The sequence below is a fragment of the Tachysurus vachellii genome, chromosome 19 (genome assembly GCF_030014155.1).
Source record: "Tachysurus vachellii isolate PV-2020 chromosome 19, HZAU_Pvac_v1, whole genome shotgun sequence".
In the NCBI taxonomy this organism is placed as follows: Eukaryota; Metazoa; Chordata; class Actinopteri; order Siluriformes; family Bagridae; genus Tachysurus; species Tachysurus vachellii.
Window position 1 is genome coordinate 3087864 of NC_083478.1, and position 14637 is coordinate 3102500.

Sequence of the window (14637 nt, forward strand, 5' to 3'; positions counted from 1 at the left end):
AAGGCGAATGAGATGAATCCGGATAAGTTGGGGAAGTCTTGCACCTTACAGACGTGTGTGAATAGAAAGAAAATCTTGGGGAATTTTTTTTTAATTTGGTTTAATTTACACAAACATTTACATACAACTACTCACTCACTCACTCATTTTCTACCGCTTATCCGAACTATCTCGGGTCACGGGGAGCCTGTGCCTATCTCAGGCATCATCGGGCATCAAGGCAGGATACACCCTGGACGGAGTGCCAACCCATCGCAGGGCACACACACACTCTCATTCACTCACGTAATCACACACTACGGACAATTTTCCAGAGATGCCAATCAACCTACCATGCATGTCTTTGGACCGGGGGAGGAAACCGGAGTACCCGGAGGAAACCCCCGAGGCACGGGGAGAACATGCAAACTCCACACACACAAGGCGGAGGCGGGAATCGAACCCCCAACCCTGGAGGTGTGAGGCAAACATGCTAACCACTAAGCCACCGTGCCCCCCTTACTTACAACTAATAAAAGATAAATAAAAAATATATATATATATATATATATAAAGTCATTCAAGAGCAAAATGAAACAATATGAGGAACGAAACCTTGCAGAAATGAGATGTGCTAACATTATTTTGAATACAGAAATGCACGTTTTTTTTGTTTCAGTGCTGAGAAATGCTAACAAAGGTCCATTTTTAAACAGGAAATAGTTAAACATTTACATTTACATTTACAGCATTTGGCAGACGCCCTTATCCAGAGCGACGTACATAAGTGCTTAAATCTCTAACATTGAATACATTAATGCTGGATCACTAAGTTACATACTTAAGATACCATGAGTTTAAAACATTTGTTCAAAGTTACAATGAAAGTGTCAAAGGTGTGTTTTTTTTTTTTTTTTTTTTTTTTTTTTTTTATTTAAATGCAAAAGATAAGGAAAGAAGTGCTAGTTGAAGTGCACAGGGTAAACAGCACCTCAATGGTAGGCTGACCTATGAAACAATGAAAGGCAAGTTAATACACCATTAGTGAGTACATTAGCAGGTCTCCAGAGGTGAGCCAGACCACTCTGGATGATCAGTCAGAAAGAATGGTGTGATGGATTAGGTGAAGTTCTGATGGAGAGGAAAAAGAGGTGGATGTTCATGTTACAAAGAAAGATGATACGCATCTTTTTGGTAACGTCTTATATAACACACACATTTAGAGAAAGAGAGAGGGAGTTTCCAGAGGGGGATCTCCAAAGCTGTACTGGATCACGCTTACACTGACATCAGACCTGCCTGGATCACAGTTACTGAATGACACCGGCATTAAAGACAAGCAAGGAAATGAAAGCATGCCCTAGCTGACTACTTAAGTGCCGTGTCTTTGATTTTCATGTCACTCACAGGTTTGATGTCCTTCCAGAGGTCATTTTTAAACGTCCACAGACTGGCTGAGAGCCATCGTGGGCTCTTAAAGAAAGTGCATTGTTTAGTCACTTTGGATACAGCATGTGCCTAAGAAACTGTTTGAAATAAAAGCAAAAAATTCTTTCATGAGAATAAGTGTGATTTGCCTAATGACTCTCTCTCTCTCTCTCTCTCTCTCTCTCTCTCTCTCTCTCTCACACTCATCTTCTACCGCTTATCCGAACTACCTCGGGTCACGGGGAGCCTGTGCCTATCTCAGGCGTCATCGGGCATCAAGGCAGGATACACCCTGGACGGAGTGCCAACCCATCACAGGGCACACACACACACACTCTCATTCACTCACGCAATCACACACTACGGACAATTTTCCAGAGATGCCAATCAACCTACCATGCATGTCTTTGGACCGGGGGAGGGAACCGGAGTACCCGGAGGAAACCCCCGAGGCACAGGGAGAACCTGCAAACTCCACACACACAAGGCGGTGGTGGGAATCGAACCCCCAACCCTGGAGGTGTGAGGTTAGTGGTTAGCGAACGTGCTAACCACTAAGCCACCATGCCCCCCTTACATAATGTTTTTTATGATATTCTAAATTAGTCCATGTCTTATCAATGTATTTATTTATAGAGTTCAAAAGCACTTCAGCACTTCAAGTCGCTCTGGGTAAGGGCATCTGCCAAAAACCATAAATGTAAATGTAAATTGATTTCAAAATTAAGTGAGGAAGTTCCATTAGCTGCCTTTCACAGATGAAGAATTTGGCTGGATAAAACACTTATCAACACAAACAATCAAATTTTAACGTTTAAAAACACAAAGCATTTTATTGTATTTGCAAATGACTTCTTATTCTGCCATTCTGTATTAACAGTGCATTGTGGGAAAGTATACAACGAGTATAAAGCAGTTCAAGCTGATAAATGTTGTGGTCCAGCCCTTAAGATGGCGGCCATTGGAATTCAGCAAGAACACATTTGTTATCTTTGTTTACAGATTTTTCAATAAAAATAAAGCATAAAGATATTTCATTTTGTGTTGTAGACTTACTGTAGACATCTTAGAAAATGACCATACATTGTTATATTGATGTAAAAAAGCTATGTAAAATATCAACACAGTACTCAATACAGTATGAGTAGTAGATTTGAGATCACGTTACCAGATCGAAGACAGATATGAGTCAAGTGGCAAAGAAAAAGCTTGTTATGTGAACACAGCCAAATAGACTTGCCAAATAGAGCCAAATCACTCCAATAGCAAACGAATATTAGTTACCAAAAAAAATCTAAGTGCTTCAATTCACATTTTTTTTTAACTTTGACTAATTATCTATGGTACAGTATATTGTTAGGAATTGCAGATTGTGGCTTCATGAGGTAGCAAATTTATGGGTTTATGAGATGCTTTTGGTGTGTGAGCCTAAAATCTGCCACAGCTGAAAGAGCAATCATTAAGACCTACCACAGATTATCCAAAACAAAAATTATTCATTGTTCTTCAGATTCCAGTCAAAATATAATACTTACTGAAATGTTCTACTATGTAACTCATTTAGTATTTAGATTTCCTACCATCAGAGGTTTCATTTATCATATTCAGAGATGAGCTGCTGAGATGTTTTGTGACACTCTTTAAATTTTGAGATTCTTCAGATATCTGTCTCTTGTCCTCCTGCTCCGTCTCCCGGTGGTAGAAATAGTTGAAGTTGGACACAATGACAGGCACAGGCAAGGCAATAGTCAAAACCCCAGCGATGGCGCACAAAGTGCCGACTATTTTCCCTCCCAGTGTGATGGGACACATGTCTCCGTATCCCACTGTAGTCATGGTGACAACGGCCCACCAGAATCCATCAGGGATGCTACTGAACTGTGTGTTGGGATCATCCACCTCAACGAAGTAGATGGCACTGGAGAAGAGTATAACTCCAATGAAGAGAAAGAAGATGAGCAAGCCCAGCTCCCTCATGCTGGCCTTGAGTGTCTGACCCAAAATCTGAAGACCTTTGGAGTGACGTGATAGCTTAAAGATCCTGAAGACTCTTACTAACCTGATTATTCGAAGAATGGCCAGGGACATGCTCTGTCCTCCGGAATTACTATCTGTCACAGCTGCCAGCTCAGTTATGAGAGTGACAAAATACGGGATGACCGATATGAGGTCAATAACGTTCATGATGTTGTTAAAAAACTTGCGTTTGCTTGGGCAAACCAGGAAGCGGACATTAATCTCAAAGACAAACCAGATGATGCAGGCTGTCTCAATGATAAAGAAAGGGTCGGTAAAAGTTTTGCTAATAGTTTTGGAAGTGGCACTTGATGGAGAGACTGCATCGTTTGTCTGATTGATTGGAAGTCCATTGACTTGAAAGACCTCAAAATCATCACGAAACTCTGGAAGGGTCTCCATACAAAAGATGAAGATGGAAACAATAATCACAATAAGTGACACCAGAGCAACTCCACGAGCTGCATTGGAGCTCTCAGGGTACTCAAAGAGCAACCAGAATTGTCTATAAAACTCGTTGGATGGTAAAGGAACCTCTGGTTCTTTGATAAAGCCTTCCTCTTCACGGAATTGCTCCATGGCTTCACTACCTAGCTGATAGAAATTCATCTCATCTGCAAAAACATCTAAGGGAACGTTTGCGGGTCTGCGGATCTTTCCACCTGACTGGTAATAGTAGAGAATCCCATCAAAGCTCGGACGATTACGATCAAAGAAATATTCATTTCTCATCGGATCAAAGTATTTCATTCTTTTTAAAGGATCTCCCAGCAAAGTATCAGGAAACTGGTCCAAGGTCTTGGCTCGTGTTTCAAAATGAAGCCCAGCAATGTTGATTATGACTTTCTGCTCACCAACATCTATCTCTTTCTTGTCCACAAACAGATCCTCATAGCATTCTTTGGCCAGTTTGTTGAATATGCTATCGCCCTGAGATCCTTCCATGTTTAATAAAAGTTTCCAGTTTGATATCAGGCTAGCACAACTAGGACGCCCTCTTGTTGTTGGGGTTGGAATGTAGGAGGATTCTGGCTCCCTCATGATATGACTTTTATCTTGGTAGGAACAGATATTTGGGGTTCCTATGATATGGTTGACATGGGTGGCCTCCTCCTTTTCTGGCATATCTGCCATCAAAGCTGCCTTGTCATTGGAGTTATTTCGGTCATCTCCATTAATTTTCATGTTCTCTAACTTCTCAAAGTCAACTAATGCCACCTCCATCCTCTCAGCTTGGACGGTCATCTGTGTACTTGATTACTAAGATCAGACCTCTAAGAGAGCTAAATTACAGCTCAAATTCCTAAATGGTATGTCACCATTGGGCTTCACAGCAATGCTCATCACACAGAGGGAACTCTGAGGTATTAAGTTCCTGCAAATTAAAGAAAAGCAAAGTGTTACAAAGGGATTAAAAATGAACAGGTGTGAAGTGAAGTATAAGACATACATTAATAAAAAATTGTGCTCTGTTGAAAGTAGAAACACAGAAGTGAAATCTGTCTAAAACTTGACGTATTATCTTGTGAGCAGTTTAGACAGACTGGCAAATAGCCTCTATTTAAACCAGCCCTTTTCTTTTCTCCCTGAGAGACAGTTGATCTAGGGCCTGAGGTTTAAACAGTACTATATGGCTCATATCAAGCACAGCAAAAACATCCTATAGACTTCCATAGCATTCATTAAATATTCACATTGTGTGATGTAACTCAGATTCATCTAGCCACCAAAGCATGCAAGGTAAGCTTAGTAGTTCTCTTTTTGCTGACACTAAAGGGCGCTCTTTTTGCTATCTTTTCAGAAAGGATATTAATATGATAGGTAGATCCAATCCACGGTACTATGGTGCATATAACTTTTGTATAGATAAGGACTTGTCACTGACTAGCAGTCATTGCTAAAACTCACTGCAATAAATACATCAGATCTATATGAGAGGGTTCAAATCATTTGCGAAACAACTTTTACCTAAGGTCATACAAGAAAAAGAGCCATCAGCTAGAAGCTTTAGTTTTTAAGAACGATCTGTAGACACCTGTATCATTGTTCTCAATTAAAATAATTGTTGAAAGCCACCAAAACCAAAGGTATAGGTGACATGACTCCGAGGCATTGAAGTATTTTACAAAAATGTGTACTCACTAAGGTTGAAGACATGGGTGGACATCAGAGTCAGCAATCCCCAGCATTATAACTGTGGCCTGACAAATCATAAAGCAAGCAGAGGAAGGATAAAGGCTTTTAGGTGACTAAAGACTGAAGATATATCTGTGCAAAACAAGAGATGTTCAATGAGGACTGAAAGAGAAGTTCTGTTTCCAAACTTCCAACCAGCTGATTCCTCTCATAATTGACTGGAGGCCTTCCAACAGTCCTGCGGTCCCAGCCTCACTTCCAATTTCACCAAGGCTTTTGCTATTTCCTCCCAATTACCCAGATATTCCAGTATCTCCTCCCCATAGCATCTGGTCCTTGAGCCCTATGCTATACTAGCATTACCTTCCCAATGTCTCTGAAGTCCCAGTTAAGTTTCTTCTAGCTCAAGACTTTCCTTGAAAGATCCTAGAATCGCCCTCTCATTATCTCTGTAGTCACAGTCAATGTTCATTGGTCTCAGTCTTTCCTCACAAAATCTCTGTTCGATAAGACTTAACTTTGAGTGACTCAGGAATAGTTGCTTAAAGCCTCCAACAATACACCTCTATACAGTAAGTCTCTGTTCCTGTTCTTGTTTACCACCAGTCCCACCAGTGCTAATGTACTTTGTTTTGTGCAGTATCCATTTCAGCTCCTAACCCTTCCTGATTCAGTTCATCATCTCCCAGCGTCATTCATGACCCAATCTCTGTCAATCTACTTTGTCACAGTCTAACTGCATTACTAAGACATGTTACCGTGAACCTTATTTCATATTTCTTGTCCTAGTTTTTGCTTTACTATTAAATTGAATGTGATTTTCTAGTTTAAATGTGATTTGCTTGATTGGATGCTATGCTCCAGTTTCTTAGTATTACGTACTGTATTTTAACAAATGGTTAAAGCTAAATTGATATCTATATATGAAACACACACACACTATCTTAGTATATCTGTTCAGTCACATAATTTTTATCGTATTTAAATAATTTACATCAAAAGCTAGCCTACAGTACCAACCTGTTACCAAAAGTACTGGATCTTTTTTATGAAAAATATTTAAGTAAAAAAAACAACAAGAAAAAATAATCGCACAGTTTTCTACTTGGAGACCAGCCAAATGTACCCCCCAAAAAAGATATTCCTATCCTTGTGGGGACATCTGTTTAGGTCATCTGTGTCTCGGTCTCTCTCTCTCTCTCTCTCTCTCTCTCTTTCAAACACACACACATCTTATTCAGATTAAATAACATCAAGCTAGAATTGCTCACAGTTTTCCAATACAAAGACAACTATACTGTATGCACCCATTTACACTCGTCTTCTAGCCCCTCATATACACTCCTAGCTCACCTGAAAGAAGGTCTACAGGTGTGTGCCAGTGTTTAGTGTGTGATGAGCTGCTGTTTCTGACCTCGTCTCCATTTGGGCTCAGAGTGGCTTTAATCTATTAAAGCCAGTATTGAGTAACCTTATGCTGGGGAGAAACCAGAGATGACGTATAGGGTAGAGCATGCGCACACACACACACACACAAACACACACACACACAGTAAACTGTAGCCCTAACTTTAACCACTCATCACTAAGTTTATCAAGTGTCAATCCCAGCCTTAATTTAAAAAAACCTTTCCTTGACATTCAGCCCTTGCTATCTAATTCTAAGGCTTAACCACAAACTCTATCTTACCTTTATTTAAAACCTCAAAGCTCAAACATCAGAGATCAATGCTAGCACTAAGCCCTTATTCCTAGTTATAAATGACTTCTACTATACTTCTTATACTTCTTGTAACCACAAAAAGGGAAAGAATAAACATATCTGTGTCCCTTTCATAGCGTACAATGAAAATGTAACTAACTAATATGAGTTCAACTCCACCCAAAATATTGAAATGAATTGAAAATATTTTAAAAGAATTAGCCTGCTAGCAACATTAGCTTTATCAAATCATGTCAGGAATGTGAATTTGGGGGTTGATGCATAATGGGACAATAAATGTAAACAGTACTGTAGGGTGTCTAGCTTCTGTATGAGTTTAATACTAGTAGCTTAACATAGTGTGTAACTTTTCCATTAACTTGCTACGTTATTCACCAAGTAGCAATGTCAGAATTTGCTAGCTAGATATTTCAAAATCAAAGTGAACAAGAGTAGTGGAATAAACATAGAGCCTCTTTGGGTCTGTTACATCTGTAATTTTTGCCATACCCTGTACAAGTAGCCACACAATAAATAAATGTCTTAATAACATTTAATAAAAGTAATAAATAAATAAATAAATGATTTTTCTTGGTTTGTCAACCTAGCTTCAGTGTAGACAGCAAGGTTTTCTAAGTAGCATGATTTAGTGTACCTAGCTTAGCTATGTGACTTCACGAGGAGCCTGAGGTTTGGCAATTTACAAACACAAAGTAGCACCATTTTAAACTGTGTCCTTCTGAATCTTACAGAGGTTTAAGGTTTAACTCATGTGTGGAAGATTTGGGTTTGTTGCCCTGAAGCAGAGCTGAAATATTAGATCTGAAATTAGCGGTAAGGCAAAGCTCAACATCATGGTCTATCACCCAACACCAGCACTGATCAGATCAGTTACACTCCACTAAAGAAACCTCAGAGTGGAAACATTTACTTACATGCCCGAGAAACGTTGAGACAGGACATACATTATCTAAAGAGCACAATATACTGTGGAAGCTGGAAACATGCTTCTAGCTTCATCGTGCTTTTTAAATGTATGTATGAACAGCACTGTTTTATTATATTAGATTCTGTTTTCTTTCTCTTTTTTTTTTGGTGAAAGTAGCATAATCTCAGGTGTCACTTTCAGTGAAGAAGGCATGGTGTCTGAACCTGTCAGTCAAGGAGGAGGAGGTGTGGCCTCAGCATCTGACAGTACCAGTGTAGGAGGAACGGCCACTGATTTTGTCAGTCCCAGTGAATAAGGCGTGGCATCTAAACCTGTCAGTCGCAATTAAGGAATCATGACCACAGCATGTCAGTCCCAGTGAAAGAGGCATGGCCACTGAAGCCGTCAGCCCCAATCCTGAGGTGTGGCCTCAGGATGTCAGTCCATTTGAAGGAGGCGTAGTCGCTGCATCTCTCAGTCCCAGTGAGGAGGTAAGGCCACTGAACCTGCAGGTTCTAATAAAGCTGGTGTGGCTACTGAACCTGTCAGTCTCAGTGAAGGAGGTGTAGCCTCAAAATGTCAGTCCCAGAGAAGGAGGCATGGCCATTAAACCTGGCCAATCCAATGAAGGTGGTGTAGCCTCTACAACTGAGAGAGTTGTCAGTCCCAGAGAAGGAGGCGTGGCTTCTGTATCTCTCAGTCCAAGTGAGGGAGTCATAATAGCCTCTGTGTGTGTGTGTGATGTGTGTGTGTGTGTGGTGTGTGTGTGTGTGTGTGTGTGTGTGTGTGTGTGTGTGTGTGTGTGTGTGTGTTGTTTTCAGATTAGTTCCAGCTCCTTCCTGTTCCACTGTTTGTTTTTCAGGGGTGAAGGGCTGGCTAGGCTATTAAGAATGGATCAGACACATAACTTATCACATATCACTTTCTCTTTTTACACTTACACACACACACACTCACACACATACACACACACACAGTTAAAGGTGTTGGAACTGTTAATGAGGTAGACAGCACAGCACAGCAGGTGAAATTCAGGTGAGCGACCTTCACTGCTGTCCTTGTCAGACACACCGTTAAGCACACAGTGAATGTATTCTGACCTCCTGTAAACAAAGTGTGAGTCCAAACACAGCACTATTGAGAGAACTGCAGGCCATGCAAGCAATACAATCTGTTATATTGCTTTACACGCAGGGACATGTGACTGCTGCTGCTGACCTTCACCTGAAGTGATGAATACAGTACATTCTAAAGGTGGCACAAATACGACATTCCTACCTATTTACATTATTCCATAGACTGATTCTAATTTGTTTGTTTTGTTTTATTATTATTATTATTATTATTATTATTATTATTATTATTATTATTATGCAAGGTTGTATGTGAAAATCCAGTGAGTTTTAATATACTAATGTAAATATAATCAATGTTTAAGCCTGTGTAAATAACATGTACCTTCAGATAATAATTATTCATTAATAAAACTGCACGTTAACTACATATTAATACATACATTAATAATTTATAACATTTTAAAGCACATTCTCCACTTCTGCAAGTCAAGAACAAGAATCTGAAGCTACAGTGAGCACAGACTAATCACATTTATTCATGTATTTATTTAAGAGAGATATTTAATTTATTGTCCTTTTCTTATTCATGGATTTAATATTTTTATAAAATAAATAGGGGATGGCTTAAATAAATTAAATAGGGAAAATCGCAGGGAAAAAAGCCAGGTAGGTGCGACTGCAGAGAATCTGTCTACCTAAGGTGTGTGTGTGTGTGTGTGTGTGTGTGTGTGCGCGTGTGTGTGTGTGTGTGTGTGTGTGTGTGTGTGTGTGTGTGTGTGTGTGTGTGTGTCACTGTGTGTGTGTGTGTGTGTGTGTGTGTGTGTGTGTGTGTGTGTGTGTGTGTGTGTAAGTTTAAAGCCACAGATGGCACAGGATATATCCCACTGCGTCAGTGGGTCTGTATGTGTGTGTGTGTGTGTGTATGTGTGTGTGTGTGTGTGTGTGTGTGTATATATAGTGGGACAGGACTCCCTTGACATAGGGGATACCAGTTTGGCACATAAGCAGCATGCTGAGTGTGTACACATGGAACACCCCACCCCACTACACACACACACACAATTGTACATCCCTCTGTATACAATGACACTGAACTGTTCAGTGATGAACTGATGTCTCGACAATAACAATGAACAATAATGAAGGAAAATAGCTCAAAGGTCATTTTTTCTTTGATTCAAATTGCATTATTGGTCCATTAGAGCACATTAAGCCTATGCTGCATTGTGGTTAAACACAGATATAATCAGCATGTTGAATCCTGTCTGTAATATAATTGTGTCTGTGTGGATGTTGGCTGTGTATGATGTCATAGATCTCCAGGTCTTTTTTTTTTTCATCAACTAATTGTATTAAATACATAAACAAAATGTCTTAGTGTAATAATAACAGTGTGAACTGTAGTAATACGTAGTAACACTAGTCTACTTTATATACACCAGCATAGTAGGCAGGTTTTCCCGAAAAACAGATATTTTCAAAGCTCCGCTCACTTCCAGAGAGTTTAGCCTAACTTGTCATGTGTTATTTTATTCTTTAATTAACAGTAAGTGAAGATTAAAAAACAAATAAATAACTGAGGTGAATAAATAGTTTATTGTAATATATTTACTTCACAAATATTACTGTAGTAAATTAATTTTCTTATATTATGTAATCTTTTATTAGTCAGTCGTAGATAAGTGCACCTTAAAATAATAATTCCTTTACAAAATTTTAGTAGTTTTATGACGTCGTTAAGTTATTGTTATTATTTGTTGTGGTGCTGCCACCTACAGGCGGCCTAAATTATTGCATCACAACACTAACACATTTAAATAAAACGTGACAAAACTACTACTACTATTGATCATTTCTTTAGTTGACCCCCTGTCCTGAAGACTCTGACTCTTACGAGGCACTGACACCGGAGACTCATTTAGCTCTGGATAATGTTATAGAAAATTAATCGACACCTTCTGACCAATCAGAATTGAGGATTTTGGTAGAAACACCATATATTGTGTGTGATCTTGTTATTTATTAAATTAGTACCAGATATGGACAAGCAAGCATACACACACGCACACACGCACACACACACGCACACACACACACACACACACACACACAGACAGCTAAACAGTGTGTGAGTGCTTACTAAATTCCCAGAGCCTTACTGCATTCCAGCATTCCAGTATTTGGGATACAGAAGGTTTAAAATATCTCTCCACATGAATATTTTACAACTCACCGTTTCATAGTCTGAGCTCCATTTTGCGTTCACACCAAGCGGCATGTCCGAGAAAAACCCGTGTGTTTTATTTGCAGTGTCTCACTTTGATAGCAGTCTGGTTTTTATAGGACGTGTGGCTTGACGTGTGGCTTTCTGGTTTGAATTAATTACAATAAATTTATCTGATAATAACGGTCCAAATAAAGTGTGTATTTATTCGTTTGTCTGTTTGTTCAGTCACACATATTACAGGTATGTGAGGCTTTAGACAGTAAAGGAGCAAACAGTGGAATCAAACATCTCCTGGTGGATCAGCTGGATTGGATTTTCCATGATGGTTGTGAGGTTTTTCATCTCGGCATTTTCCGTTCTCGTTCTGTTCTGTAACCTGATCTACATTTCTCCGCTGAGCTCCGCACTGATTTCATTCTGATGGGCTGGATTCAGTCATTACTAATTGAATCTACGTTATTCTGAGCACTCTGTGTTTGATTCGCATCGCTCTTCTTCTCTCGGCTTCTTAAACACATCAGTGTTGTTTTAGCATGAGCAGTTAAGGACACTTTGCATGAGCAGTTAAGGACACTTTGTGCTCACACTGTGCTCAGAGAAAAGCTTAAACCACTCACCATATATGCTTAGATACTGTGTAAGCAGTTCTTCATGGGGCACTGAAGGATTCGTTTTTGCTGAACAAGTAATTAGAGCTTCTAATAAATGCCTTCTACTCTTTTTAGGAACTAGTAGGGAAACACTGTTATAGGGTCATAGATAGAATCTATAATATAGGGTTATAATATATAAATAATAATAAGCTTGCAAAGAACCAAAAAAAAGAATAGATATGCATTTTTTTAAGAAAGAAAGAAAGAAAGAAAGAAAGAAAGAAAGAAAGAAAGAAAGAAAGAAAGAAAGAAAGAAAGACAATTTGGAACCATTAAAAAAAAACTTCTCTATTGTTAACAACCAATCAATAGAATACAGACAAAGTCTGTCAATACATACATACATACATACATACATACATACATACAAACAAATGTACATACATACAAGAAAAAGGACAGGAAGAAGAAAGCAAATGAAGAGAGTCTGAAGTAATGGATTGGTTACAAACCAAGCAACCAACATATAAACAAATGATGAAAAATTACTATGAAAGAAAGAAATGGAATTTTAATTTCCCAGCATTCCATCATTTATGGCAAATTTTCATACTCTCACTCTCACTCATTTTCTACCGCTTATCCGAACTACCTCGGGTCACGGGGAGCCTGTGCCTATCTCAGGCGTCATCGGGCATCAAGGCAGGATACACCCTGGACGGAGTGCCAACCCATCACAGGGCACACACACACTCTCATTCACTCACGCAATCACACACCACAGACAATTTTCCAGAGATGCCAATCAACCTACCATGCATGTCTTTGGACCGGGGGAGGAAACCGGAGTACCCGGAGGAACCCCCGAGGCACGGGGAGAAAATGCAAACTCCACACACACAAGGTGGAGGCGGGAATCGAACCCCCAACCCTGGAGGTGTGAGTCGAACGTGCTAACCACTAAGCCACCGTGCCCCCCGCATCCTAACCAGTCTGGCTTTTAAGCAATATACTGTATTCAACAGAAACTGTTCTGGCAGTCATTGCAGATAAGCTTCATGCTACAGTACTAGATCAGTCATCAATCCTCATCTTTTTTATCGTTTGGCATTTGATGACAAAGTCAACCACAAGACACTTTTTCAGTGGTTTGCTTCCTACCTGCAGGGATGAGCCTATCAGGTAACTCAGAGGGGATCCAAATTTTCTGCATGCAGACTATCCACTGGTGTTCCACTAGGCTCAGTGCTGGGTCTTTGTCTGTTCTCCATTTATACTCCTCTCTTGGTGAGTTGAGGTCATATCCATCCATCCATCCATCCATCCATCCATCCATCCATTTCCTGTTCTGCTTATCTTGCACAGGTTTGAAGTTAACCTTGGGCATATCCCACGTGACTCATGGCACAAGGCTATGTATAATCTGGACAGCATACCAACCCATAGCAGAACAAAGGCCGTATCCTCACATGGGATTTTACATTACTGATATGCCGATTGTGCTGTAATGTAAATGTGAATGAAGTCTTCTATCCTTTCATTGTTCATGTTTCTCACAGGTCACAACAGGTCTGGTATAAATCTCATCATAGATGGCAGCTTGTCTGTTAAAACTGAGTAAATGACTCAACATGTTATCTTTACAAGGAACACATGCATCAAGGCCCTTCTACAGTATGTTCTGATGCCAAGGTGTTAGAACAAACGTCCCCTAGATGCTTCAAAGAACAATCAGTTTCTTTACCAGTATTTAAACAAGCAGTTTACTATTTAATAATATATATGGAAAGAAATCTTTTGTTTTTACTATAAAAATGTTACAGACAGGGTTTTAGACTGGTGGTACTCTTGGTTTCTGACCTAGTGACTTCAATGCACTTCTGTAAAATAAATGTTAAATGGTCTGGGGAAGGGAAAGGAGAAGTATGAAGAATTACAATACACTAATAAAGTGAGTGACAAACTGAATGATCAGTTTCTGTTCTGAATTTCTTCTAAAGCTTCCAGAACACTGACTCATCTCTGCCCACAGGCTGTGTTGTTATCTGTCGACAAGCCTCCATATCCTTACCCAACCTTTGGTGTCCTGTGTAATTCAGTCACAGAGTAAAAGCAACTTCAGCATGTGCAAGGCTGAACTTGAGCTGATGTGTGACCTCCATCTGTCCTTCACAGAAAGAGGAACACAGGAGTATGGATTTATTCACTGAAAGGAAGGAGTTGAAATCCCATTCTAAATCAATGTACTGCTCATTTACTTTGGAGAGAGAGCGAGAGAGAGTGCAAGAGAGCGAGAGAGAGAGAGAGAGAGAGAAACAGGAAGGAGAACTGGTGTGGACGTCTAATAATACAAATTTGACCACAATGAGGTTGGACAATAAGGCTGCTTAAGAAAAAAAAAATGACAAAAAGAAATACACACACACACGTACAACACACAACACACACACACACACACACACACACACACACACACACACACACTCACAAAGCTCTGATCTCAGCAGCAATACATCAGCCAGGTTCACTAATGCTGTAATACTGTGTGTGTG

General features: G+C 39.7%; 1 protein-coding gene across 1 annotated transcript; it reads right to left on the reverse strand.

Moving 5' to 3' along the window:
- Positions 1-2967: 2967 nt before the first annotated feature.
- Positions 2968-4668, reverse strand: kcna10a (potassium voltage-gated channel, shaker-related subfamily, member 10a). The gene has a single exon (XM_060893934.1). It carries the CDS (start codon positions 4666-4668, stop codon positions 2968-2970), a length of 1701 nt encoding a protein of 566 aa, XP_060749917.1.
- Positions 4669-14637: the final 9969 nt, after the last annotated feature.